The sequence below is a fragment of the Scatophagus argus genome, chromosome 12, assembly GCF_020382885.2.
Source record: "Scatophagus argus isolate fScaArg1 chromosome 12, fScaArg1.pri, whole genome shotgun sequence".
Taxonomy (NCBI): Eukaryota; Metazoa; Chordata; class Actinopteri; family Scatophagidae; genus Scatophagus; species Scatophagus argus.
In genome coordinates this window covers 4,565,717-4,593,640 of record NC_058504.1, presented here as the reverse complement: position 1 = coordinate 4,593,640, position 27,924 = coordinate 4,565,717, and the positions used below count along the sequence as shown (strand labels likewise).

The 27,924-nt window shown below is 40.5% G+C and overlaps 2 protein-coding genes across 6 annotated transcripts; both read left to right on the top strand.

Moving 5' to 3' along the window:
• The first annotated feature begins 42 nt into the window (after positions 1-42).
• st3gal5 (ST3 beta-galactoside alpha-2,3-sialyltransferase 5) lies at positions 43-11,670 on the top strand. Of its 2 annotated transcripts, none has more exons than XM_046407124.1 (8): positions 43-197; positions 1,347-1,463; positions 4,189-4,306; positions 5,090-5,299; positions 7,571-7,707; positions 7,985-8,171; positions 9,069-9,227; positions 10,673-11,670. In XM_046407124.1, exons 2-8 carry the CDS (start codon positions 1,432-1,434, stop codon positions 10,928-10,930), a joined length of 1,101 nt encoding a protein of 366 aa, XP_046263080.1. In that variant the 5' UTR covers positions 43-197; positions 1,347-1,431; the 3' UTR covers positions 10,931-11,670. The 2 variants fall into 2 exon arrangements, with proteins under 2 accessions (XP_046263080.1, XP_046263081.1); XM_046407125.1 differs by lacking the exon at positions 43-197 and adding an exon at positions 651-793.
• Positions 11,671-12,718: 1,048 nt separating this feature from the next.
• On the top strand, positions 12,719-27,657 carry LOC124068702 (long-chain-fatty-acid--CoA ligase 1-like). Of its 4 annotated transcripts, none has more exons than XM_046407121.1 (21): positions 12,719-12,838; positions 18,247-18,644; positions 19,374-19,488; positions 19,867-19,931; positions 20,068-20,169; positions 20,953-21,070; positions 21,166-21,341; positions 21,647-21,679; positions 21,773-21,824; positions 21,950-22,023; positions 23,017-23,094; positions 23,218-23,352; positions 23,488-23,622; positions 24,438-24,533; positions 24,711-24,783; positions 24,893-24,981; positions 25,066-25,182; positions 25,327-25,470; positions 25,609-25,713; positions 26,206-26,277; positions 26,390-27,657. In XM_046407121.1, exons 2-21 carry the CDS (start codon positions 18,450-18,452, stop codon positions 26,528-26,530), a joined length of 2,115 nt encoding a protein of 704 aa, XP_046263077.1. In that variant the 5' UTR covers positions 12,719-12,838; positions 18,247-18,449; the 3' UTR covers positions 26,531-27,657. The 4 variants fall into 4 exon arrangements, with proteins under 4 accessions (XP_046263077.1, XP_046263078.1, XP_046263073.1 ...); XM_046407122.1 differs by lacking the exons at positions 12,719-12,838; positions 23,017-23,094 and adding exons at positions 16,111-16,245; positions 22,804-22,881 and having other exon boundaries at positions 20,953-21,052; XM_046407117.1 differs by lacking the exon at positions 12,719-12,838 and adding an exon at positions 16,111-16,245.
• Positions 27,658-27,924: the final 267 nt, after the last annotated feature.

Below are 27,924 nucleotides of genomic sequence, written 5' to 3'. Positions count from 1 at the left end.
TGAAGCTGAGCTCCCGGGCCAGATGTCGTAGGATAATTGGGGGCTTTTATTTCGAAAGAGCGGAAATGATGGCGAGTGTGTCGTTAGCGGACAGACTGAGAGAATGAGGCTGAAGAAATGGGACTTGGATGAATATCTGTGAGATATTAAGAGCTGATCATATAACTTGGGTTCATCATTGCTGAACCTGTGGGATGGTGAGTAAATGAACCAGCACACGAGAAAGAAAAAACTGTGAGTGCAACGCGTCGTAAACGCGCTTGTGGGTAACATAGCTTACCATTTGATTTAAAGCGATGAAACGGCTAACGGTCCCCTTCAGTGTGCACGACCAGGGAGCAAACTACTTGAGCTGCTTTTGTACTATCGTTGTCTTTGCTTTTCCTTGGCCGCCGTTTTGTTGACTTTGGGATGGTCTGGTTTGTTAACGGTATTTGAGTTACAGTTAACAAACCTGCGTGACGTTCTCTCATATCCATAGACCGATTTATTAAAATTAGCTGGCGCTTTGCTTATCAACCAGAGTACAAACGCTTTGTTAATCAGCAGGTGCCAAACGGCAGATAAATAGTGTACCCAAATGCGCACTTTGAATACGGTGATAAGCTTCGTCTGTCACTTCGTGTGCTGCGGACAGTCGCGACGCGTTTAAGTTACTGTAATTTAACCCACAAAACGTTAGCTAAGGGCTACTGTTTGAGCTCGCTGTCTGTCCATTTTTGGGCCGAAACTGCCTCAGACATTCCCGTGTCGCAGCTGAATTTAAAGAGATGGGGGTCCGGATGTCTTAAGGGTAAGTTAAATTCTGTCTGATTTTTCACTGTACGGGAAACATCAAGACTTTACTTAAAACGCGTATGATTAGACGAATCCAATACGTAAAGCTTACACATCAAGCAGTTACAGTGAGCTCCTGCACCGCTATGACATTGAAATTGCTTGTGAATGCATCAGTATAAAAAATGATATAAAAGGAGCCATTCAACACAATGAGTACTACTACTTATTTTTTATACTTAGAATAGAAGAATATTGGTCGACTCTTACGGTGATGTGCAGCCATTAGCTATAACAACACTACATTATGATCACAATGTTTTACAGTACAGTCCTGAACAAACTTTGTGCTCTAAAGTTGCTCAATAGATAAATGTTATTATATTAACACCAGTTTGTATATGTCTTCATTTAAAATTGCACTTCTGAGGCATAACTGCATTTCAGTTGTTGTATGCCGTCTCTGATCTTACTGACATAAAAAATAGGTTAATTGCTGCTGTTGTCTTGCATATTTCACTGATGTGGCTAATCAACTGTATCTATCTACTCTGTCGTGGTGCATTCAGGACACAATCCCTGAGAGCCAGGGGGCTTCAGGCATCAGCAGAGAAACCAGAGCAGTTCCCAGAATCCAGTGTGAATGAGAGCAACATGAAGCGCCCTAAACGCTGGGTAGCAAACAGGTGATGTTCACGTAACACAGCACAAAGACTCCTACTGTTCTCCTTGAAATGCGGTAGTTAGAGAGACACAGCTGGGAACGGCATCGCACAATGGGATGGCATTCACATTTACTTGCATTTCATTTTTAAATGCAATTTAAACATCTTAAAAACACACACACAATGCTTTCCAAATCTGGATCTAATGCTCAGTTAAGTTAGACATCACTGCAGGGATATTAACTGGCAAAAGCTGCCATTTATTCCTGTAGACAGCATCACTACAGGCAACCAGTTTTAGCATAAACGAACAGCTGATGTTATCTTTGTATCTGTTGTGCAAGTGATTCATTTTTTTATTTGCTCTCTTGTCGTTTCATTAATAATTCTCCCATATAATAAAAAACCTGTAACTGACCTCCAAAATACAGTCCCCTTTTTAACCAGACAGCCTTTATTTTTGGGTGGAGTTAAAACACAAAGAAGGTCGTCAGTGCTTTTCTCCTTCGCTTTCTGAAATGCTCTAGTCTTATATCTTATAGGTTTCGTGCCTCAAAGAAATATGTAATTGGTTTTGCCTGGTTTAGTTAGAAGTCAGGTAGTTTTTCTCCAAGATTCAGAGTAAACCAGAAGGACGAGTGCAGAGCAGAGGTTTAATGAGTAATATACATGTGAATGGTGATGTGGAGTGAAGATAAGTCTGCTGCAGATGCTTTTCTGATTAGGTTACACTGAAAATGCTAGATGACAATGGTTATGGGACTCTCATGGAAAGCAGCCGCAAGCTTGTTCCCAACAAACTAAATATTTACTCTCAGGATTTCTGCTGACTAACAGCAGGTAATTATATGGCTTCCATGCTGTGCATATAGTAACATTTGACTGAGGAGGCCAAGTGACTTGAACAGTTGCAGACTGAGGATGTAGCTGAGAATATAGACTTTGAACAATTATGCACATTCAGTACTAAAATTCCATTTGGGTTTGAGGATTTCATGGCGCTGTCCACATTCCAGCCACAATGCTGTAAGTGTATTGTGCATTACTTCAATGCATTTCAATTTGTTTATTTATTTAGCACCTTATACAGTCAAAATTGTCTCTAGATGCTTTACAGAAACCCAGAGCCTGAAACCCTGAGCAAGCAGACAATGATAAAGAAAAACTCCCCTTTAACAGGAAGAAACCTTGAGCAGGACCCGGCTCACAAGGGAGAACCATCCTGCTGATATTCGGCTGGGTGAAGGAAGGGAAAGAAGAGTTAGACAAGACAGAGAGGATGAAAGAGAGAGAGAGAGAAACATACATGTAATAAACATCATAAATTACAAAGGATAAACATGACAGGTTGTTATAATTGGAATTCTGAAGACTGTGTATTGTATGTACTTGTTTTTTAGCTGATATGTATGTTTGAGTTAGTTATAATAGCACTACATAGAAGAACGACAGGCAGATGTTGACAGTAGAAACTGGGTTTGTCAGAGAGCCGGATGCAGTTCAACATGTAGATCTGGATTTAGAGAGACCTGCAGAGAGATACAGAGAGAGAAAGAAAAGGAAACACAAAAATATATTACTTGCAGGCCTTCTTTCCGTTCGTTGTCAGGTAGCAGGCTCAGTTAGAGACAATGTTGAAACATATCAGTCACAATGATCTTGAGTTTGGATATTTTCCGCTGCAGTTTGAAGGTGTGTTGAGGAGCACCTGGCAGAGTCTTGTCCATCTGGATTTCCTCACATTTATAAACTTTGCACTTGAGAAGGCGTACAAAATTTTCTAAGCAAACTCTGGGATTTCTAAACAAATGTTGTTGATTTATGAGTAAGAAAAATCTGCAACCAGCCTCCGAAATACAATCCACTTCTTAACCTTTATTTTTGCGCAGAGTTAAAGCATTGTACAAGCAGGGTAGAGAGTACAAGAAGCTTTTCTCTTTCACTTTCTGCAATGCTGTATTTGTATCTTCACCTGCTAAGTATCTTTTAAGTGACTTTGCTGCATGAAAGATTCTGAAATCAGTTCTGTGTGATTTAGTTAGAAGTCAGGTAGTATCTTCAAGGTGGAGTTGCGGTTCTGGAAAACCAGAAAGACGAGCACAGAGCCAAAGCTGAATGAATAACATGCCTTTGAATGGTGATGTGGAATTAAGATAAGTGTGCTGCAGGTGCTTCTGCAGCTCAGGGGCACTAAAATGTTAGGCAGCAATTCAGAAGGATGAAATATGAGAAACAGAGTGAAATTGATAACATTGCATAAAATGACCAAAAAAACATTAAACACCTGTCTGATACTCCCCGAAGTGCTCCAAAACTAAGTTAATTTAGGATAGTCAACAAGTCTGCTTTTTGCCATTTTGTCAGACCCTCTCTGTGCTTCTGCTAAATCTGAGAGGCCAGAGGAGTATCAGTCAGTTGAGGTGTTTGCAGTGTACAGATTTGTTGTGCTGCTTCTTTTCACTGTCGCATCCGTTTAAGCATTTCCTCTTGAAGCTGAGTCAGTACCTATAATGTGAGCGTCACACTGTAGAGAGTAAAATGGCTGTTTGACTTTTAATATGTTGTGGATTGGAGGTCCAGCAAAAATGAGTTTCACTGTTGGTGTTCAAAATCCCCTTTGTTTGAGTCAACTCACATCCTGCTCTACTGCAGTTTTTGTCATGTGAGCGCAGCAGTTCTTCCTCCTGACAGAAACTTTTGTCCCTCCTCTCCCACCCTCCATCTTAATGTGTGTGTGTGCCTTCAGGCGTGTGTTGGTGCTGTGTGTGGTTTTAGGTGTGTCGGTTTTGGTTGTGGTCTTTCTACAGCTTACTGGCAAGGAGACAAAACATCTGGCTTTGCACATCAACCCAGCACATAAAAAGGTGAGACTAAGCTGAAGCAGAGCGTTCAAGCTTTCATGTTTACTGTACACTGAAAGTATTCAGTATTTCGAGGTAAAGTTGACATTTTAGTGACTCCCTGACAGTCACCAATTTTAATTTGTCAAATGACCGAATGCCTGCAAAATTAATGACTTTCCCCTCATCCTCACTTGGTTGCTGCATTTAGTAATTTATCAAAAGTGAAAGTGCTAACAATCCAAAGTAAGATGGTGAACATGTTAAACATCAGTCCATCAGGGGAAGGCCACTGCTAATTTTATTTAAGACTAAAAGATCTCTTGCATCTAAAATCCACAGCCCTCCCCTACGGTGTGAAACAAGCTGCAATGTTAACATGGCCCGTGCACAGCTGTTGTTTGTGACAGTCATGTTAAAACCCTCAGTTAGATAAGATGTGATAAGGTGAGCTGTAACTGACAAGTCAGAAGAAATAATAAATGACAAGGAGTATAGAGAAATTAAACAGTGAAGGAGAGCTGCAGCAACAGGCTGTCTGCTGCTCTGCACCCAAAGGTCAGTCACTTCCAGTATTTATATACTAACCGCCCATTTCTCCACTGGTACAATGAAGCAGAACACCATGGATCACAGTTGATTAAGGCTAGCTCCACATGTCTGTGAACTTAAATGATATCTCTACATCATAACATGAAGGTCTGCTGCATTGAAACAGCAGAGAGTTTGACACTGTTCGTCACACTGTCATTATAATGTCACTGACTGGAGCTGACATCTTGTTCTCATGACGTGTTCTACTTGCAGCAGGTGCATGAGCATGTGCAAAGAGTTCTGGAGGGTCCGTGTCATCCCGGCCGAACCAGGCAGAGCTTGTTAACTCGACTTCCTGTGTCCAGTCGTGGGACGCAGCCCTTCCTATGGAAAGACGTGCCGCTCCGTGATGACCTCTTCCTGTATCCACCACCATTTGGGTTCCAAGGTCTTCAGGGCAAAGTAGAGGACCTACTGAAACAGGTGAATAACACACCTTTTTTCTGCTTTTCATTTTTTTGCTTCTATCTATAGTATAGCTGTGCTACTTTAATTGCTCCTTGTATGTTCCCGGCCATTTTATTTTTTACTTTATTAAGTATAAGTATAATGTTGAATTTTATGGGTATGTTGTTTGAAGATGGGCCCAAGAGTAACAACTAATGGGGTTTCCAGTGCAATGGATGGAAATGCCAAAACACACATAAGCTTTGCACGTCATGTAATAAGCCTAACCTACTTTGAAATCTGCCTTTGCTGCACATGACATGCAGATACAGCAAAGGTAAACCACAGCAGTTGGTACGACTGTTCAGTGTGTGAAAGACTTGCCGTCTGACAAACGATTCATTTTCTACTCCAAATTCAATGATATCATCCAAACATTCATCTTATTTTTGACAGGATTCACATTACGGGTATTGCTAAAATCTTAGCAGGTGAAATTTACTGTAGTTATTAATCTACAGAATGACTAATCTTGCATTGAACATATCCTCAGTTTTCTCACAGTTACATATCTAATCTAAATATGATCATGCAGATTGTATTTATATGTCTGTATCTGTGTTTGTTAACCACCATTAAGCGATTGTGGACTTGTGGAGCTGTCATGCCACAGAGGGCTGCAGGTTTCTCTTTTGGTACGAACTGATTCAAACTTCGCCGCAAAACATGGATCAGGAGAAATACTGAGAACAGCTTGAATGGAACCCCTCTGGTCACATGTCCATGACAGAGGAAAATCATCATTCATACGTTTAGCCTTATAAGGTGCCAAATGTATTAGTGGTGTCTACGTTTTCACATTGAGCTGTTTCTCGGCGTGGTGACACAAGTGGGAATAAACCGTGATCGAATTTGAGATGGAATTATTTAAGTATTTTTAATCCCATACAAATTTGAGTTATTGGTAAATGCTGTTTTTGCTACAGTCATGGATATATTGCATTATCATCATAACAGCTACATGAACAGTTTGTTTTTTTTAATCACACTCAAGTGGCTTAATGTCTTTGATGGCTTACTAAACCTGTCTTTTAGTGTTTTTTTAATTATGTTAGCAGGAACTTGTTTACAGTGAAAACATTACAGTGATTGACTGAGTATAGTTTGATGACATCGCATACCTGAAGGCAGAGCATGTGCTCGGAATTCAGGTGTGTGATGTCAGTAGAAGTAAAACCAGTTTAAACATTTAAGTCCTGTATGTTGCCCTTAAACATCCCTTTGTTATGGAAACTGATCCAGAATGAAGCTTAGCAGGTTAGAGGCCTCTCAGATCAAAGAATGTTGGTATATTCTTAATGTAAATTTAGCCCAATTAGGCTCACTTCTCTCACAAAGAATGTACAAACCAACCTGGACCGACAGGACCGACAGAGCAGGATGTGGGGAATTGTATTACTTTTATTATGAGCCCAAAATGAAGATTGGAAAATGTGGTATATCATGACAGTACTGTGATGGAAATTTTGTATGCTTGTAGTAACAATGACATAATGTTATACTTTTACTTTATACTTGATGTAGTTAGTCTGTAGTTTTAGTTGTGTAGTGTTGTGGTGACCAAGCAATGACCTGGTGAACTGACTGTTATAGCCCCGTTACAACTAACGTCCTGGGTAAAGCAGAGGGCAGGATGAGGTCTTGATTCAGTCTTCCAGTCTTGTTTTTTTCTTTCTTAACTCACTACAGGTAGACAAGAAATTGCCTTTAAAGTACAAATGTTGTAAAACTAAATGTATTTAAGTTTGGACTGGGCTTGACATTTGAAACAAAAGTTCTGTTTGCAAAGTAATGATTCATAACCACACCTGCACACAGCCAAGGTAATCGACTACCTGCTGTAAGTTAACTGTTAGTAAAATTCAATGGTGATGATAGAAGTATTTTACAGCATCATGGGAAAGGGACGTTAATATGCATGTGCAAAAAGACAGGTGGATGGAACCACCGCTTGGAAACCAAATCAAAATGAATCAGGTCTAAAGCCAAGCAAAGTAAAAGCTGTTTTGGACATGAATAAAATTACAATATCGAGTCTGCTGTTGACAGACTGAGAAAAGAGTTGTACCTGTAGTTCAGGCTAATGTAGTTAGATTACCTTAAGGTGTAAATAATAACAAATTAATAACAAACAATTAAACATTGATAATGAATCTGCTTTGTTCGGGGGGTGTGTCTTTGATGTTCTTGTAAGTTCTCTTCAGGGCAAAAAACCTGATGTTTGTATATGTGAATTTTCCTTCAAAGCTGCCGGACTCCGACTCTGCTCCCCAGCTGGCACACTCATCAGACAAATGCCGGCGCTGTGTGGTCGTTGGAAACGGAGGCATCCTCAGAGGCCTGGAGCTGGGCTCACTGATCGACCGTTTCGACACTATTATCAGGTGGGAAACACAAATGTGACGAAATGACTGTATCATTCACGTGTACCCATAATGATACTTTGCAGTGTTGCTTTTGGTGGTGGTGCTGCATATTGACCAGATCAGTGTAGATTATGTGTTTAGTTAACAAAAACCGCCGTGACAAAAAAAAGTTTGATCAGAAGTTTGAGTGAAGATGTGACGTCACAAACCTTTCCCACTGCAGATAACCCACAGAGATGTGTGACTCGATAATTTGCATTGCATCACTGACTCTCCGTGTCTCTCCATTCCCCAGACTGAATAGTGGTCCTCTGGGAGAGTTCAGTGTTGACGTTGGAAATTGGACAAGCATCAGGATGAGTTACCCGGAGGGCACGCCGCTCCACTGGATCGACACAGACCCACACACGCTGTTTGTAGCTGTGATGTATAAAGGAGTAGACCTCAGCTGGACCTTTGCTATGGTCAAGAAGCTCACTGTGGTGAGTAGTGGCATGTGTGTGTGTGTGTGGCGCTGTCTGTCTGCGCTGTATTGTTTAGATAAGAGTTTTACCAGAGGTGCGCGAGATCCAACTGTGATGCAGTTTATTTAACCATGACTTCTGAATACCTGAAATATACAACTTTTATTGTGTATAGGAAGAGTTTGATATCAGTATTTGAATGCATATTAATTTGTTGTATCATTACTGCATTATTAGGTTTTGAATGTTTCTGATTTGAGTAGTGAACACATGGCATTGATAGAAATACTTGAATTGAGAGCAGATCAAGTGACATGAGCCAACATTTGTAATTTAAAAATTTAGCAAATGGCAGAACAAGAAAATCACTGGAATCATATAAATGTGTCTCAAAATACAGACTGTTTCCAACTTGGAAGTAGTCTTTGTAGTAGTAGTAGTAGTAGTGTTTGGAACTTCTTGGTAGTTATGTTTTATGTTATGTCTTGTAACTTTCAAGACATAAAATAACTGATAACTGCTAACTGTGTTCTGTGCATGTATCATGTATCACAGAGTTATGACGGTAACTGTGAAAACAAAGCTGAACCTGAAACCTCACTCACAACCTCCCTTCAGTTTACCTTAAATACGTCCCATCCTGCTTTGCATGTAATTTAAACAGAGGTTGCCACATTCTCGTTATCCTTGATTTACTCTTAGATGATTCTGTGGCTGATTGTGTGCATAACTGCTGAGTAGCACCGTGAATGTCAGTCCCTCCTCTTTTATCTTCACTTGTTCTTCCTGTTGTTTTTAATCTTGATGCCAAGACAGAACATCTTTATCTACTCAAGATTCAAAAGCTGATCTGCAGTTTTGGGAAGCTAGTGTCTTCAAGGATCATAGTCAGGACGCATGTGGTTTGTGTTTCAGCCTCTGTGGGACTGGCTCTTCTTCTGGCAGAAGGTTCCAGATAAAATTCCTCTAGAGCCCCACAGGTTCAGAATACTGAACCCGCATGTCATCAGAGAGACTGCATTAGAGCTACTGAAATACCCTCTACCCAGAAGATGCCTGTGGGGCACTGACCAGGTAATAGACACTTCCTGTACCAGAAATTAAATCACAGTTCAGTCATGATATGGTTTGTTTTGGCATGGTATGTGTAGTGGGAGGTAAACACACACACGCGCGCACACACAAATGCTTCTTTCTTTTCATTAAACAGTGTGGTGTAATGAACAAACTATGATCCTGTCATGAAAAAATTATGTTAATACTGCAAACACCTGCAACCTGCTAATAAAAATTAAGATTTTCTTCAAATTAAATTTAAAAAAATTCATCAATGTTCAGTATTTGGAAAATTACTTTAACTGTGCTGTACTTGAATTCACTTCAGCTGCTTCCAGCTTAACATTAGAACTGCAGTCTCCGCTTGTACTTGTTGGTTGTGAAAGTGATAGCTGAAAACATGACTCGAGCTCACGCTGGTTTATATAGGGCTGGTGTCATTTCCTGCTGTACTGTATTAAAAATATAATACAGACGTTATAAACTCTCCAGCTGAGCTGTGGCCACAGTTTGCAGTTTGCTGTGTTTGAGAGGCTCCCCCTTGTGTTTGTTTTGGATAATGCAAAACTGACAGTTGTCACACCAGCATAACCATTTGTAGTCATTGTGATAATTATCAGTTTCATCAATAATCTTCCCAACATCACTGTATCTTTAACCAAACTGAAAATTTAAAGGCAAACCTCAGGGGAACCATTAATAAATGAGACTAATGATATTAAGATCATCGTTGTCTCTTCGGTACAGAATATTTGTCTCTTGGGGTTCATTATATTCAATGAGAATGACTTCCATAGTTTTATAGAGCAACCCTGTGTTCATACATTGTCTGTTGTCTTTTTCTAAATTTGTCCAGTTTTTCCCTCAATATATACTGTATGTATAATAATGCTATGTTCTATATTAATGTATAAATTGTTACAAATGTTGTCGGAACAGTCTTTCAATGTAGTGCATACAAAATTATTATTGTAAAGGATCTGGACTATTGACACTCAGCTTTGTTGGTTTTATTGGCCAAATGTGTATACACATTTAAAGAATTTGACTCAGAGTACCGACATGTAGGAATGGACATAATATTGACATCCAATAAAAAGCAAGGACAACAAAGCCTAACAAAGATAGGATTAAACAAAGAGAACTATTGTTCACATACAGAAAAGCCAACAATGTACAGCATACTGTACAGTGGTTTTATACAACTCAAGTGATCTATGATAAATTATCTGTTTACTGGAAGGGTATTGTGTTATTTAGGTAGTTTCTAATTACATGTACGGTATATAAGTATGAAAATATGGCCTTCACTGTATTTGTACCTTTTGTACCGGATTTGCAGTAATCACACAAATGGGAGTCAAGTGTGTGTGTGTGTGTTGGGGGGGAAACTAACAGCTAATGAAGAATGATGATAATAATGTTTTTCTCCTTGGTAATAGTATTTGGTCTTTTTTCTGCAGAATGTGCCAACCATAGGTGTCTCTGCACTGGATTTAGCTAGTCTGCTGTGTGATGAGGTCAGCCTAGCCGGCTTTGGCTACAACCTCTCCCAGTCGGAGGCGCCGCTGCACTACTATGACAACCTGCCCATGACAGCCATGCTGAAGCAAAAGTCGCACAATGTGGACAGAGAGACTGAACTCCTGCAAAACCTGGTCAGGGAGGGAGCCATCACTGACCTGACAGGAGGGATTCACTGCTCCTTCTGCCCTAGCTGACCCGAGATATTTGAGCACTTTCCCATTTTTGTGTTATAAAGTGATTTTTAAGAACAAATTACAGAGAGTGAAAAGAAGACCAAAGCCTAAAGCCTGAAAGAAATTAGAAAGATGAAGAAAGATTAAACTGAAACACATATATATATATACTTCACTGGTTATAAAGACATTTTGTCATTTTCATATTGTTGAATATGTTACAAAGTGTTTTGGACAAGTACAGGATATTACTTATGTTAATGAAGGAACAAATGGATCTGTGTTGGAAGTGACAGAGGAATGTGAAAATTACAGAATGAGTGGACTGATCTGCACAGTGTCTTCAAGGACATTTTTGAAGCAGGCTTCAAATAGTTGAAACTGACGATAAACACATTTCTTTTTTATGTTTCAGAAGGTACAATACTCTGATATACGACAGCATCCTCATATCTTATCAATCCACTGCTAGCATCACAACAATTTAACACTGATGTTTTGTAGTTCTGTCTGTGGTTTTAGTGGCAGCTGATTTGTGCTGATTCACAAGAGTTGTGATTCTTTTTTACAGCTACTTCTTGTTCAGTTTGTAGTCTTCCACAGTAGCTGGTTTGTGAAAATAGTGCACATTTTATTTATGGATTATGTTTTTTTCATGGAACATTAATATCATTTTCATTTTGCGCAACTTATGTTGTTACCTTTTAAAATGTTTATGTATTTATGCGTCATTTATTGAGATAAAGCCTCAAGTTCCTCCATTTCAGTTGTCATGACGTATCGTTCATCCTGTGACCTACTTTGCAAGGGAGAGTAATTTTACAGTCATATGATTCAAGATTCAAGAGTCTTTATTGTCATTATGCGAGCATAACGAAATTTTGTAAAGATTCTCAGCTCAAATGCACACATATAAATAGCATGTAACATTCAGATGTGAATTTCAAGGTTTGTTTATTGCTCATTCTACAACACATGGCAGTAATCAAAAGAGTAGTCTGTTTATGTTACACACAACATACGATAATTTATGATGGACCTTAAGTTTTGTTCATTAGAGATAAATTCACAGTACACATCAGTGATCAGCTTTACAGCTGCTACTGCGTGTACCAGATGAAGCTGTGAATCTTCACACTGAGGAAGCATGATGTCCTTTAGAAAAAGCAAATCATTACTTAAAGACTTAACACATCGTGGTAGTGGAAAGTCAGTTTATTCTCTAAATTTCAGAGTGGAGATGTCATAAATAATTCATGTACATGTACAAAGGAGGACACAAAGCCCAGGACACTGCAGATTAAATACATGACACTCAGCAACTCCGCATCAGAGACAGACTCTGCTCTTAGCTTGTACACTGCACTCTTTCTAAGTGATAACTGGCAGAGTATTGTGAGCCCAGTTTGCTGATTCAACAAAAGTTGAATCTTGCACTCATACATTGATTTCTTAAGGTTATGGAAAGTTTTCACACAGAGCTTAATTTTAATTATTTTTTTTTTCAATTAAACTTAGTCCATAATTAATGAAGCTATCAATGTTTGGCCAGCTGGAAGGCACAGACATGCTTTTCACATCAGTACTATCGCTTTTGTACTCCGCACTCTTCCAGCTATATTGTTACCGGAAATCAGGCACTTTTCACTTCAAAATTTAGTGTAAAACTGTTCTAAAATCGTTACACCTCCAAAAGCCAATCTCAAAAGACTATAGTTGGATTTTAGTTGACTTCCAAACCTTTCCAATAAATTATTTTATGCACTTTCACCCTTTTGCTATTTCGCTCTAGCATAGTTTCTGTCCTAAGAAAGTTATCAAAAATACAACGTATTTTATTTCGAAACTTTTGTCCGGAAGTTGTACTTTTTAACGTCACAGTTAGGTGCGCGTGGTAGGGAGCAAGAAGCCGGGGAGATCTGCTAACAGGTGGGAAGCACTCCAGTCAAGTTGTTTTTTGTTGGTTTATTAATGGAGGAGCAGTTACTCATTTGTTTAGCAGTTGTTGTTCCACACGTTAAACAAAGATTTACAACTGAGGCATAAGAATAAACGTAGTTTGCTGGGTTAAGATGTTCAGGCGGAGCTCCATTCAGTGGTCTCAATGGTCTGTTAGTCATTTTGTTAATGCAAAACATGAATGCGGGTGAATGAAGAACCGGTGACGCTTTCATGACGTTTAGTTGTCTCTACGCAGTGTTAATCGGTGTATTTTAACTTTTTTTCTCTGGTATCTAGCCTACAGTACGCGGCGGAGTCGTATTAGCTTAAAGTTCACATTTAATTGATAATAGGGGGTTAAAGTACTGAACGTTAAAGTGGGTCCTTTCAGTCGGCGTTGTCTCCAGTTTTCAGAAAACTCTTATGGATGTTATTAACGTTACTCTCTGTGCCGCTTGGAGTTGTCATTTTTCCATGTATGAATGACCTTTTGGCTCACTCTGTGCTCAAAGTTCAAGAAGTGAAACGCAGCATCGATCCCGGTTCAGGTTAAAGTCTAGTGGTTGTGAGACGTTGTAGATTAACGACCAGCTTTGCATTGCTGAGGCTGACGTGTGTGTGTGTTCGTGTGGATTATGGTGGTACGCCTCTGCGGAGAACCTGAGATCAAAATGTTACTGTTGTGCAGAAAGCGTCAGTATGCATAGCACACATGTGACGGACCAGGGGCCGTAAACGACGGCTGGACGGATCTGGTTGCACAGTGCAGGTTTTGAGGTGAAAGGTGACTTTTCTCTCATTGGCTGACATCCATGAACCCACCCTACTCTTATTGGTTGCTTGGTATGCTGTCCCTCCGTAGTCCAACTCCGTCCCCTGCGCTTTCTCCCTGTATCTTTGGGTGCGCTCGTTGTGTAACCCGGGGCGCCCCGGCTCGACCAACGTGGGCGGAGTGGCCGCACGAGTAAATAGGATCACGGTCTTCACAACAACAACAACAACAACAACAGTGATGCAGAGAAACATGCCGTAGCTGCGGAATGTGTCAATGAATTTCTGTTTGCAGCAGTGTTAATATGAGAGCCGTGGCCTAGAGGTTGGAGAAGCGGCTTGTGTCACCAGTTCGATTCCCCCACCGGACAGGCAGGAAAAATTTGGGTGTGGTGGAGTGATTAATGCCCTCCCGATGTGCCCTTGAGCAATGCACTTAACCCCCCAATATGCTCCCCGGGCGCTTGATGCTGCCCACTGCTCCTGTGTGTGTTTCACTGTGTGTAATTTGCCGGGTGTTGCATGTGTGTATTCAACTAAGGATCGGTCAAATGCAGTAGATGAATTCAGTGTGTGTATGTAAAAATATATATACTGACAATAAAGTGATTCTTCTTCTTCTGATTGTTGTACTTCTCTGTTAAAACAGTGATGTGCGTTTCATAGGGTGACTGATGGAATTTGAACTGCACGGTGTGCGTTGATGGGTCTGACATGGGTTTATTGAATTTTGACATAAATAAGCTGGAAGTCAAAGTGAATTCCCAGGCTTTCTTTTTTTAATGTTTAAAATCCAGAGTGCTTTTATTAAAGGTAGCACTTGTGTATGCCACTTGTTATGGCGTGTCGCAGATGTTTTGGAGAAATCAGCTGTAGAGATGTCTGCCTTCTCTTGAACATCTGCTCACGGATGAGAGGCAAGTTAATGTTACAGCTCAGCCGAGGAGGACACTATTAATGTTTACATCCTTCCTGCCCTGTCACAAGCAGAAGCCTTTTTCCCATGAGTCCATGAATGTTTCCTTTTGCTCTCCTTTTGTAATTGTTCTGTTTTGTGTACTTTTGTGCAGTTATTCTTACAGATTCTTTCTCCACACTCAGTCACTTGTGTTTTGAATGTAATTCACACGCCAAACAAGAGCCAAAACACAAAATAGTTTAAAAGTTTAAATGAGCATTTTTTCCTAATTTTCTATAGACATCGCAGTAATATTGTGGCTGTAAATTCTTTCTGCCACAGTATAATAGCACAGTCCAAATGTCATATCATGACAGCCCCAGTATTAAGATTAGAGTTTAACATTTCAGGGCTTGCAGACTTCATGAAGCAGTAGTAGCTCCATAAGGCCGGTTTCTTTCTGTGTTCAGTGTGCTTTAGACGTGGTCAGCGTGGGGTCCTGTTGTGTCCCTGAGGTTTGGGGGGGGCCCTTGGGCAGCTCGATAATCCAGCCATGCATAAAGTGCAACAGGAGATTTAATCTTCTTCCTTTATCTCTCACTCTCTTCTCACTCACTCACTCAGCTGATAAAGTTATCGTATGCTGTCGTCGACTGATTGAGACGAGAAATGTGTGTGATGCCACAGTCTTTTACCTGAAACGAAAGCATATGTCTGTGATGGGGGTGCAGGAAAAAGGAAATTGGTGGGTGTCTGTATGACATATTTAGGCCCATTTTTGATCATACACACAGAAAATTAATCTGCATTTTTAACACTAAATGTTTAACACATCTATCATGCAAAGATACTAATCATTACAGAGTTTGAGCATTTCAGTCACGAGGATTTGTTGCTTTTTGTCATCTGTGATAATAAAGTGGTTCTACTTCAGGATAGGGGATAGGAAATCATAGTCATCGTTTTTCAGGATTTTGTCACATTTTATAGGTCAAACAATTAATAAATGGACTCTTGGAAACGCAGACCCACTTTGAAAGAAGCAACAGTGAACAACTCAGTGAGCCATGAGAACATCTTCCTTTCTATTGTGCAGTTTTTCGTTTGTTCAGCTCACTCTGCCTAATCATCTCAGCTGAGCACACCAGGGTCAGAGGTCTCTAGGGCAAAGTTGAGGAGCCCTGCATCTCCTTCAACCTGCTGGTAATCGCAAGAAACTTAGCAAGGGAAGCCACATTTCTATTCACGTTTAACAGAATCTACAGAAAGACGAATGATATGGACATGTAAGACAAACGGTGTGGTGAGGTACAATGCAGTTTTGTGGCTTTAAAGATGTTATGTATTTCATTGCATTTTGCAGCAGCAGTTAGAAAAATCCCAGACTCACAGTGATTTAGTCGCCTGACCTTTCCAAGCCCATTGATCTTGTTTGTAAATTCCATTGATTGTTTACGCCAAGTCTTTGAGTCAATCAGACTGACCACCTTGCCACAACGAGCCTATCGGAGCCCTCCCTGGAGCCAGTCTGACCTTTGATTGGTAGATTAGCTGAGGTTACACATCATCTTGTAACAGAATCTGCACGAGTCTTGGCAGTAGTATATCAGTGCATCCTCCATGTCAGAGCAGAGCGTGTTGCTTGCTATTGCAGCAGGGTTGCTATCATTGGATGTTCAGCCGAGAAAGGAAAGCCACACGCCCACCTGGCTGTGTTCGGTTACAGGTGAGAGGGGAACACCTTCAGTAGGAATAGGAAAATCCGCATATAGAGATTTGCATTGTGCTCCTATAAGGTGGGGTCATCTTGACCTCCGTCAGTGTGCAGTCATTGAAACATGCAGATACAGAGCGCAGTATGGCACAGACTCAAGTTTTGCACTGTTTTCAGTAAGCTTTGAAGCATATTTTTGTTGGTTTTTGTTGCTATGGAAGAGGGGATTTGTGGAAACTGCATGTACTTCATTCCCTTAAACAGAAATGGCTTTAAGAAGATTTGCCTTTGCATCATAGTTGAAAAGGCTGTTTTGTGGGACGTCTCGAAATGTGAGCAAATGTCTTGAGTCCTGTGTCGTGCCGTGCAGTGCTGACAGGTGAGTTAATGTATTTGCTGCTGTTCTTTTCATTTGCAGCCTATTTAAAATAAAGCAACCCAGCACCTCAGAGATTAGAAACTAGAATATTTTAAGGGGAGATTTTTTTAAAGAATTAACAGTACAATAACAAAACAGTTATCATTTGTGGCAACAGTGGCTGCTGTTCTGCAAAAGGCTCAAATGCTAATAAATAATAAAAAACCTTAAAAATGCAAAATGAGCCTTTGTTTAACCGTTAGACAGGTAAGACTGAAGCACTTTGTAAAGCTGTTGACACTTTTAATGCAAGCTGAGAAGGTTTATGAGAGTCTGAGTAATCACTGCCTGCTTTTCACCTCTTAACGTTCGTCATCAGTGAATGTCTTCATTCCGTTGATGTTAGGAGTGATGCTAATGAGACAGTGCTCCCTTATGGCTGTGGGATCCATTTGCTTGCTGTGAATGGTGAATTTTATCTTTAACATTTTGTTTTTAATCAAGACAGTCAGTACAGCTTGGTAGTGATATGATCAGTGCTGACCCTCAGCTTGTTTTGTAAGCTTGTACTCTGGGCCTTAGGTCATTAAGGTCGTCATCTTATGCACAGGGTTCACATGGAGGTGGACCTGACACGGTCCGTCTCTGTGTCTGTTTACTCTCGAGCTCGAACTCTTCTGGTCTGTCGCCTCATCTGTGTGTGTGTTTGCTTGCATGTGTGTTTGTTACAACACGGAGAACCTCACCCAAGGTTCTTGCGCACACACACACACACCCAACTGGAACCAGGCATGCCTGCTAAACTTGTTCAGAGAGAGTCTGTTAAATGCAAGATATATGATCTAATTATACTGCAATTTGAGCCACAGGTGAAAGTTCACCTATTATTGGTTATTTCACGTTTTAGCAACATCCAAACCAAACTACAGCAACGCAGTCCTGATGAAGGAGGTTAGTTGAGTGTTGACTTTTCCTGCAAACTCTTGCAAACATTCATGATCCCCAGAGGATAAATTCTCTTTGGGATGCCCTGACTTTTCATCTAGTAGGGTAGCGCAGGGTAGTTAATGACACGAGACAAATAATTTTTGTTTGTGTTTGTTTTTTGAATTGTGCCATGGTTGCGCATTTGTGTGTCTGTTTAAAAGATAATGTTGCAGCTCAGTTTGTCATTAAACTGTTGGAGTGTAAGACTTTGAAAATACAACATTAGAAAGACTACGCGTCTAGCAGTTGTGCAAGAGACGTTGGCTCATTTAACACTCACTAGTACCCATGACTGCCTTGTAGAGCTGGTCCTGCATGTAGGCCAGCTTACAGAACCATCTAACTTTCATTTTATTTATTTGGAGCTGTCAACATGGGCATATGTGAAGTGATTTTATCCTCTTTTAATAGTTTTCTGTGCCACACTGACAGCCATGTTGGTGTTGGTGATGCATATCGTCTCTCCCTCTCTAACTAGCGTTCGTGGTTTTCCAAAATAAAGCCTGTCGGGGATAAATGAACATTTCGTCGTATAGCTCTGCTTGTTTTTGAATACTGAGGACAGGAGTATCCACATTATAACTAAAGGTAAAGGTGTGAAATGTAACAAACCTGGAAAAGCTACAGATTAGTTTTTAAAATGAGCTGTTTTCTCTTGTTCTCTCTAGCTCCCCTCCTGGCCAGCATCCTTCCTATAACACTCCTTCCTATAAAAACACACACACACACACCTCCACCACCTTCACCTTCACCTTACCTCACGGCCTCAGGGACATTCATCGAACACGCTCTCACAAATTTACCACTCCACCCAAACGCGAACAATTTTACTCTCCACAAAGGCACACTCTTTCACCTCACTGATAGCACCATGCTGAGCCAGGAGTTGTTGCAGAAGCTGGGGTTGCCAGATCTGAATGATGTCAGCCAGTACATCAGGAGCGTCTCCACCCCCATGTTAGTCAGCATGGGGGCAGTGGCTGCTGCGACAACCTACTACCTGGCAACACGACCCAAGGCTCTCCCATCCGTCTGCGACCTCCACATGCAGTCAGTTGAGGTTCCGGTAAGTTTGAGGCCAAAGTCTGTCCGTTGGAGTCGGATATCCAGAGGGCTGCAGGGTTTGAGTTGAGTTCATAGTCTTGAAACTTGGTCAATAATTAAAAGAAATAGAAAGAAATAAAATCTTAAAACTACACTTTCAGCTTCATGTAACAGCAGCCCGCCTTTGTTTTTAGGCGTCAGTGTTTCCACTTCCTATTCATGGATGTCATGCAGTATTTTGGGTGTTACTGTCATAGCGATTTTGTAACTCATTAAAATATTGTCACACTTTCAATGCTCAAAGCATGACACACAAGACAAACATTAGTTTGTAATGTGTGTTTATACTTTGGCCCTCCCCCTCTGCCTGAGGTTGTTTTTTTGTTGTTAGCCTCTTCCATCCTTTTGTTCTCAAAACAAAGCACACGTAAACCAAAGGTCAAGATCTTGTGATAACATCCAATGTTTACGCTAAGGCTCAGTTGGTCAAAAGTTACATTCTACAGGATTCAAATTATTCATTGTTTCATATTTTCCTTACATTACCAATGTACACAGTGAAATGGGGTTAAAAAAAATAACTAGAAAATATCAGAGAAATGACTACATAATATAAGCTCATATGTGGAATGAATTAAAAACAAAATCTCAGCTCACCTCATAATGATCTTAACTGTATGTTAATTAAATATTGGAATTACAGGTGGATTAGGCATAGCTTTCATAGCCAGAAATTCACTCTTTTTACCAGGGCGGAGAGTTTGCGCGCCGCTCAGTACTGCTGGACGGAGACAGTCACTTGACATATTTCTACAATGATGCCAAAACAATGTACGAGTTTTTCCTCCGAGGGGCCCGAGTCTCCAGTAAGTTGCAAGAACTATTAAGACTATAATTCACAAATGCTAAAATGTTATATTTATTTCAGTTTGTACATTTTCAGTTGTAGACTTTCTCAAGACTTACGTGAACACTGTAACACCACGGCGTTTTGAGTCAGAGGAATTTACTGCTTACACCGTAAACACTGTAGTTTTACTGCTGCTCAAAACGTCTGTGTGTGTTTTTCAAAAACACATCTCTCATGTCAGCACAGAAAGTATTTGGTAGGAAAATACAACATGTACAGTATGTGTCATGAGAAGATATTATCAGCATCATTTACTTTAAATTCTGTTTTTCAACTTCTTTCTTTTGTTGTTCTTTTTTCCTCTCCCCATCTGTCTCCTCCTCTCATCCTCAAGATAATGGTGCCTGTCTGGGCTCCAGGAAACCAAAACAGCCCTATGAATGGATGTCCTACAGAGAGGTAGGTGTCACCATGAGCAGATCACCCTATAAAGATATTATGGCCTCCAATGAAGGTTCTCAGTCATCCAGGTCATGGTCTGAGTAGTAAATATCATATTTGATATCATGAAATGTTTATGTCTTGTGTGTGTCAGGTGATGGAGCGATCAGAGAATCTGGGTTCAGCATTTCTTCACAAAGGACACTCCAAGACAGCCGACAGCCACATTGGCATCTTCTCTCAGAACAGACCTGAGGTACGGACGTGTGCCCTTGGCTCATCCCGTGTGGTTGACAGATCTAACATCAAAGTCTCATAACTCAGTCAAACATGAACACATAGACAAACACTCATATTTTTTTGTTTCAGCGTGACTTTCTCCGGATATCATTACTCTCATATCATAAAGCACACACAAATCCCCTTAGAAAATCAGAGGAAAAAAAACCACACTCTTTATGGCTCCAGAAGCTGCCTGAGAAGTTTCCTCCAGTGTGGAAGTAATCCAGTGATAGTTTTGTGTGCTTCTGTGGCTACAGCAGCATCAATCACTGGCCCCATGGCATCATTATGCTTCCTGTGTACATCCTTCAAAGCAAAACTTAGATCACGATTATCTGCCAAATAGGCATGATAAGTGTTGCTAATCTATTAACTTTTTTCAGTTTGCATCATCAATTTATCTTTTATTTTATTTTGGATCGGGTCGTCGCATCCACCAAAGTTTTTTTTTTTTTTTTTTGTAACTTGAGGCCAACGTGTTTATCAAATTTATTGATGTGGGAGGATTGTGTATTTCCACTATGCTACAAACGTGCTGCGCCACTGAACGCTGATCTTATGTCACATGGTTTTTTGTGGTGGATTTATTGTTTTCATTTCCAGCCACCCATACAGTGAAGGCAGCTGAGAGTGAAGTGAACTGGGGCTGGTCCAGGGCTGTGTTTGAGTCCTTACTAAAGCTAAAGCCACGAGTCTCTTAGTTTATCTGCTAATGATTTTGAGTCAATGGATTAACCTTCGGTGTGTGTGTCTCTAGTGGACCATCAGTGAGCTGGCATGTTACACCTATTCTCTGGTGTCAGTCCCTCTGTACGACACCCTGGGCACAGAAGCCATCAGCTACATCATAGACAAAGGTAAATCGCGGCAGCAACGTGAGCACACACGCCTCAGTGCCAAAGTGTTTTTGTTGGCGAGGAACTGCAGGCGGCCTGACGTGTCTGCACATGTTTGTATGATGTTTTTTCAGCTTCCGTCTCGACAATAGTGTGTGACGTGGCAGATAAAGTTGACCTGATACTCAGCTGTGTTAATGGCAAGGGGCACTCTGTCAAAACCATCGTTCTAATGGAGACCCCCAGTGCTGAGCTGGTCAGCAGGGGCCAACAGGCTGGAATCCACATCCTCAGCCTGCAGGAGATGGAGGTCAGCTTGTGTCCACACTTCAGTTCTTTGCCTGTTTTGAATGTTCACATTCCAAGCTTAGTTTGGAAATATGTTATATTGTTATTTGCTCCATATTTTTCTCTTTCTTGTCAGTTTTGTGTCTACTTGGTGTTTTTTTGTGAATTTATTTTTGTTATCTTGTTCCTGTTTTCTCCTTTAGCAACCTGATTTTTGTGCTTACTTCCTTTTGCTGTTACTTTGTTTTATTTCCTGTTTTCTTGCTTTCTTTGCCACTTTATTTCTTCCATAATGACTCTATTAATGCTTTTTTCCTCCTTGTGCAGGCTATCGGGAAGGCCCATCATCACCAACCAGTGGTGAGTAACTTCTCACCACAGAAATACTTAAAATGACGGCGATGTTGTGAGATATGTGCCAGTGTTTGATTATTGTCACCCTGATCCCTCCAGCCTCCACGACCTGAGGACATGGCTGTTGTCTGCTTCACCAGCGGAACAACTGGTGATGCACAAAAACTCTGCATTCGATATAACTGCCACGAGTATCTGGAAATATACTGTATACTTTAACTCTACACTCTGTGCGTGCGTATGTGTGTGTGTGTGTGTGTGTGTATGTACTTTCAGGAAACCCAAAGGGAGCTATGTTGACCCATAAGAATATTGTGTCCAATTGCTCAGCCTTCATCAAAATGACAGAGGTGAGGTGCTGTGATGCTGGAGCTGTTAAAGTTGCACTGAGACGACAGTCTTTAACTTCTGCAATAGGTATTAAATCAAAGGAGGAGGTCTCTCTCAGTTGCTCCTCTCTGGCCCCTTCTCTCCTCAAAGTCCTCTTCTCCTTTCCTGCCTCCTTCCGCATCCTCCCACCTCACCTGCATTGTTAGAATATGAGAAATTATTAAATGAAACCTCAACCAAATTCTTTTGGAATTCAGAACAGGATTTTATAGGTTTTAATACAAGCATTACATTTAATAAGAGACAACTAAACACTTAACACAGAGACACAGCATTAAAACATGTAAAGTGATAAATTCACCTGAATTCTGCCATGTTCTAACCTTACTGTAACTGGCAGTGCTGTTATTGCTGCTATGCTACCTCAGATAGGATTGCCATCATGACTTCAACTGATGTGCTGACAAGCAAAGCAAAGGAGAAACCAGAAAAACAAAACATGAAATCAAAAAATGGAGCGCATATTGCAGAGATTATGATCAGGTTTTGTTGAGTCACATTCGATACCCGGAGAGGCAGTAAAGCAAGGACAAGATCTGCTGTTTTTGGTTTTAATGCATGAGGAGCCAGAGAGGAGGAACAGAGGAAATGTTGTCCAGTCTGTTGTATTAACACTTCAAACCCTTCACTGATTCAGGATATTGAGGTACCACAACATTATAAGAGGAAGAAATAGTAATCAGACTTTATTCATTTGAAGAATGAAGAGTTTTGGTAAACTCTTTCCTTGTCTCATCCAGTCTTATGGTCAGACCAGTCCAGAAGACGTCATGCTGTCTTTTCTGCCTCTGGCCCACATGTTTGAGAGGGTGGTGGAGGTACAAACATGAACACTGACTGCTTTCCCTCCATGTCTGTTTGTCTTGGTCGTCTCCGTCACTGTGTGTTTTTCTGCCTGTGTGTCACTGTGTCTGTGTGTTTGCATTCCTGTCTTGCATGTACATGTGTTTTAGGTTTGCTGTCCACTATATACCAGCGATGTCCATATTTCCTTCCTGCCCTTGGCTCATATGTTTGAGAGAGTAGTACAGGTATTGTATGTTACCCTTAGCTCCCATGGTCACCCACTGTTAAAGACAGTCCCTGTGTATTGGAGTGTCTTTCATTACATAAGCAACAGTTGCGGTAAGCTGTTAACTCTATCCCTCTGACAGGGAGTGATGTTAGTGCACGGAGCCAGGATTGGATATTTCCAGGGAGATATTCGTTTGCTGTCTGATGACCTGACCACGCTGAAACCGACTGTGTTCCCTGTGGTCCCCCGACTCCTGAACAGAATGTATGACAAGGTATGTGACTGGAGTGTTAGCTCGGATCAAGACACCTTAGCTCCACTTTGCATGGATGCAGCATAAGCATTAAGGATGATGATGATGGCAGTAATTATGGTGAGGCTTTGTGTGTGTGTGTGTGTGTCTCTGTAGATCTTTGGGCAGGCCAACAGCTCTGTGAAGCGCTGGCTGCTGGGGTTTGCCTACAGGAGGAAAGAGGCTGAGATGAAGAAAGGCATCGTGAGGAGAGACAGTATCTGGGATCGACTCATCTTCCGGAAGGTCCAGGTACACGGAGCCACCAGTTACATCTTCAGGCGTATTGCTGTAGTTGAGGTTGATGGTTGAGTGCTATATGGTTTTATTTATTTCTTCTTTTTTTTTTTTTTTTAATCTGGCTGATATGTCATGTGTAACTACAATGTGTACAAAAATGCAAGACGGTACAGTAGAAAACAGTGTGACCACAGCAGTGATTGAATGTAGCACAGTCACATTTACACAAATACTGTTAAGTACAAATGTCAGGTACTTGTACTTGACTTCTTCTCAAGCCACTTTCTACTTTCACTCTACTGCATTTCAGAGGCTGGTATTCTATTTTTTTTACTTCACCATATTTATCTGATAGTTTTACACACTTGTTACTGAACAAATTATTATTTTTGCACATAAATAATGAAAATGTACACGTACAGCTGACATGATTAGTTGATTAATCAGTTGACAAAAATTAATTGGCAACTATTTTGATATTCTTTTAAGCTTCAATATGAATTTTTGCTGTTTTTCCTTGAAAGTATTTCGTTTTTAATAATGTGGAGGTTTGCAGTACATTTTCTTAGTTATACTGTGCATAGCAGGACTTTTACAGTATGGTATTAGTACTTTTACTTACATAAAGGTTCTGAATATTTCCTCCATCATTGAACCACAGAGATTTTTTTGCCTCAACACTAAAACAATCTCAATTGGGAGAAAAGAAAAAACATTTCTGGATTTGTGCATTAAATTGCTGAATTACAAAGTGTGCCACACATTTTCTTTTCATCGCTACAGCTGCTCAACTATTGAGTATTAATGTAGTGTGCTGTCCTCTGCAGACCAGCCTAGGAGGTCGTGTGCGTATTATGATAACAGGAGCTGCTCCCATCTCTCCTCCTGTCCTAACATTCCTCAGAGCTGCAGTCGGTTGTCAGGTAACCCCGTGATGCTCGAGCTGAGCTCAGCTTTTGTTTCACATGTTTTCTTTTTTAGATTAAGAGTCTTTATTGTCATTGTACAGTTGTACAGTGTACCTTAGCACAACCCAATTGTCTAATCCTGTGTTTGTAGTAGTAATGTTAATAATGATAACAGTTTTCCCTCTGCCTAAGTTCTACGAAGGCTATGGACAAACAGAGTGTACTGCTGGATGTACCTTGACCATGCCTGGGGACTGGAGTGCAGGTAATGAAGAGCTTAACTTAGTTTTTTTTCTTTGTGTCATTGTGGGGCACGAAGTCTTCTGACTGATTACTGAGCTTTAAAAGAACTAAACTTGACCTTGTGTCAACAGGTCACGTTGGGGCTCCTCTTCCCTGTAACTCAGTTAAACTGGTGGACGTTCCTGAGATGAACTACCTGGCTGTAAACGGGGAGGGAGAGGTGATGAACAAGACATTTTGTGGTTTTTACACATTGGATAATTTATGTTATTTATAACAACTGTGTATATGTCTTGGTTTCCAGGTGTGTGTGAAGGGTCCTAATGTGTTCAAGGGCTATCTGAAAGACCCAGAGAAGACTTTGGAGGCTATAGATGCAGATGGATGGCTTCACACTGGAGATATTGGGAAGTGGCTTCCGGTAGGTTAAGTTAATGTTTTGTGAGTGAGTTCATCCCAACTTCACATACATTCAGCCAGATTCGTAAAATTCTACACATGCATTAGAATGGAGGCGTTTCATTTTGTTTGTGGACAGAAGCGAATTCTGCATGTGTGTTCACAGAATGGCACGCTGAAGATCGTGGACAGGAAGAAGCACATCTTTAAACTTGCTCAAGGGGAGTACATAGCTCCTGAAAAGATAGAGAATATCTACACGAGGAGCGATGCAGTGGCACAGGTGTTTGTGCACGGAGACAGTCTGCAGGTGTGTGACTGTGTATGGCTGGAACTGCTCCCTGTTTATCTGCCAATGAGAAAAATGTCAGGCACCAAATCCTCTGGTCTTCTGTTCTCTTTGGTGCAAGTGTTGTGACTTTTCTGTATGTATGGTGTTTATCTCCAGGCATGTCTGGTAGCAGTGGTGGTTCCTGACCCTGACTTCCTGTCTGGCTGGGCTAAAAGAACCCTGGGACTGGAGGGCAGCTACCAGGAACTATGTGGCAAATCGGTAATACTTTCCAAAGTTTAATTACAGCAGCTCATCTATTTTCTTTTCTAACACATATTAACACATATTGAAGCAAGAAGGATGACAAGGTGGTGCGAAGCTGATCTTCACATAACATAACAAGTAATGAACTACCAGCTATCAGCACCAGACTTGCCTCCAGTCAGTTACGACAGTTGAACACCAACTGTTTCTGTTGAGCTTGTGAAAACTAGTTTGCAATGAAGCAGAGGAGTAGAAAAGCTGAAATGGACCAAACCTGCTGTGACAGTCCTATCATGATAATTATTGTAAAAATGTCCATGAATGACACTCATTTCAAAAAAGATTCAAAAACAGCTAAAGTTGTCTCGAACAAATAATAAAGTGGTGAGACTGAATGAGAGTTGAGTTGAGCCAAGCACACATTTAACGCTAATGTGTTGAGTGTTCACTGAAAGAGCTTGTGACATCATTATGCTGAGGTACCTTGCTTTTTTTCTGCCTGAGCAGGAAGTCAAGGCAGCCATCTTGGAGGACATGGTGCGACTGGGCAAGGAAGGAGGCCTCAAGTCCTTTGAGCAGGTACAAGGCTCGCTCATAATTCAACTAAGATTTGAATAATCTTTTCCTTTGTGCAGTGGTTGTGTCGTGCTCATCTTCACTAACACAACCTGGCAACACGCGTGTCTTTTAGGTGAAGGCCATCTACATCCACACCGAGCTGTTCGCAGTTGAGAATGGCTTGCTCACTCCAACGCTAAAGGCCAAGAGGAACGAAATGCGACAGCACTTCAGATCTCAGATAGATGAGCTGTACGCTGGCATCAAAATGTAGGACCGCAAAGTGGAAGAACAGACACCTGCTCTACCAAATATGTTTTGAGATGAATAGGAAAGGGGAGTGCAAGCTGAAGCACAAATATTGCAGCAAATGAAGAGGTCTTCTGATAGGATAATTGTCATTTTTAGTCCTCGTGGACAGTAACGTCAGAAACAACAGGAACAGGAGGTGATGCAGCCTTTAATGGAACTTGAATCAGTGCAGTTAGAACAAAATCAGGGATCTTTGGGATCTTATGGCACAGAATATAAGATCTATTCTGTAATCTATAATTACTATCTATTCTATAATAAGATCTCTCAAGGTCCAGAGTAGATTTTATGCTTAAAATAAATGTTGCTGTTGAAGGAGTTTTTGCCTAAGCTATGTACAGTACAAACCTTGTAACCATGTGTTGTTTCTTATCTACTGTTATTTGCTGTTAGCTTCAGGAAAAGCATTTTAAAGGGAAATATCAAAGTGCAGCTCTGTAGCACCAGACATCTCAGGAATTTCATTATCAAACATCACACACTGTACCTCCAACACATTCACACGCACCTTTTAGCTTTAAGGATAAAGAGGGAAGACTCACACTACTGAAATGGGTTCACTGGTGTTCAATTTTGGATCTGAAGCCATATTAATTAGCAAAACAAATTCACACACCACAATCTCAACATTTCAGTGATTAGATTTTTTGTCACATGTCACAGTTTTATTTTACTATGTTTCTTGAGTTTGTTTAGTAGAAGTTGAAATCCAAAGGATAACAGGATTGTTTCTGTGTGGTCACTGAATAATGCATAAGCTGGGGTCCAGTTAGGGTCTCGAAAACTAGCAGAATAAGCCATATCAAACATAGTCTGAACAAAGCTAGATGCACACAGGGAAATCAGAAACTAAGGAACAATCAGGGAAATAAATGTTTTAATCTATTTATGATGGTACCAGAGAGGGAAGAGATGTGGAGAAATCTGTTTTCTTAAATTATTATAGCCGGGTGAAACAACAGAACCTCAATGAAATCCTCTTGAATTTTTATGGGTTTAATTTCATGAAAGACCTTTTGACTGTGTTCTTGTTTTTACTGTCATGTCAGATTTGTTTTGTAAAATTTCAATTAAAATTCATCAAAAGATTCTTGATCCCATGTCTTTTGTTTCATCAGGGCTGTGTGTATTGGGAAACCATTTAGATAGGTTGTTCAGTTTAAGTCTAAGAGTCCTTTTATCTTCACTCCAGTGGATTTGTATGTTCGGTATTCATGAGGCCAAGTGAAATTATACCCTGATATTTTATTGATTTTATTGTTTATATGTATACAAAATTAAAAAAAAATCAGCTATAAAGATATTTTTGTGTTCACGTTCTCAATTTATTAATTTCAGTGGTCTTTATAAACCCAA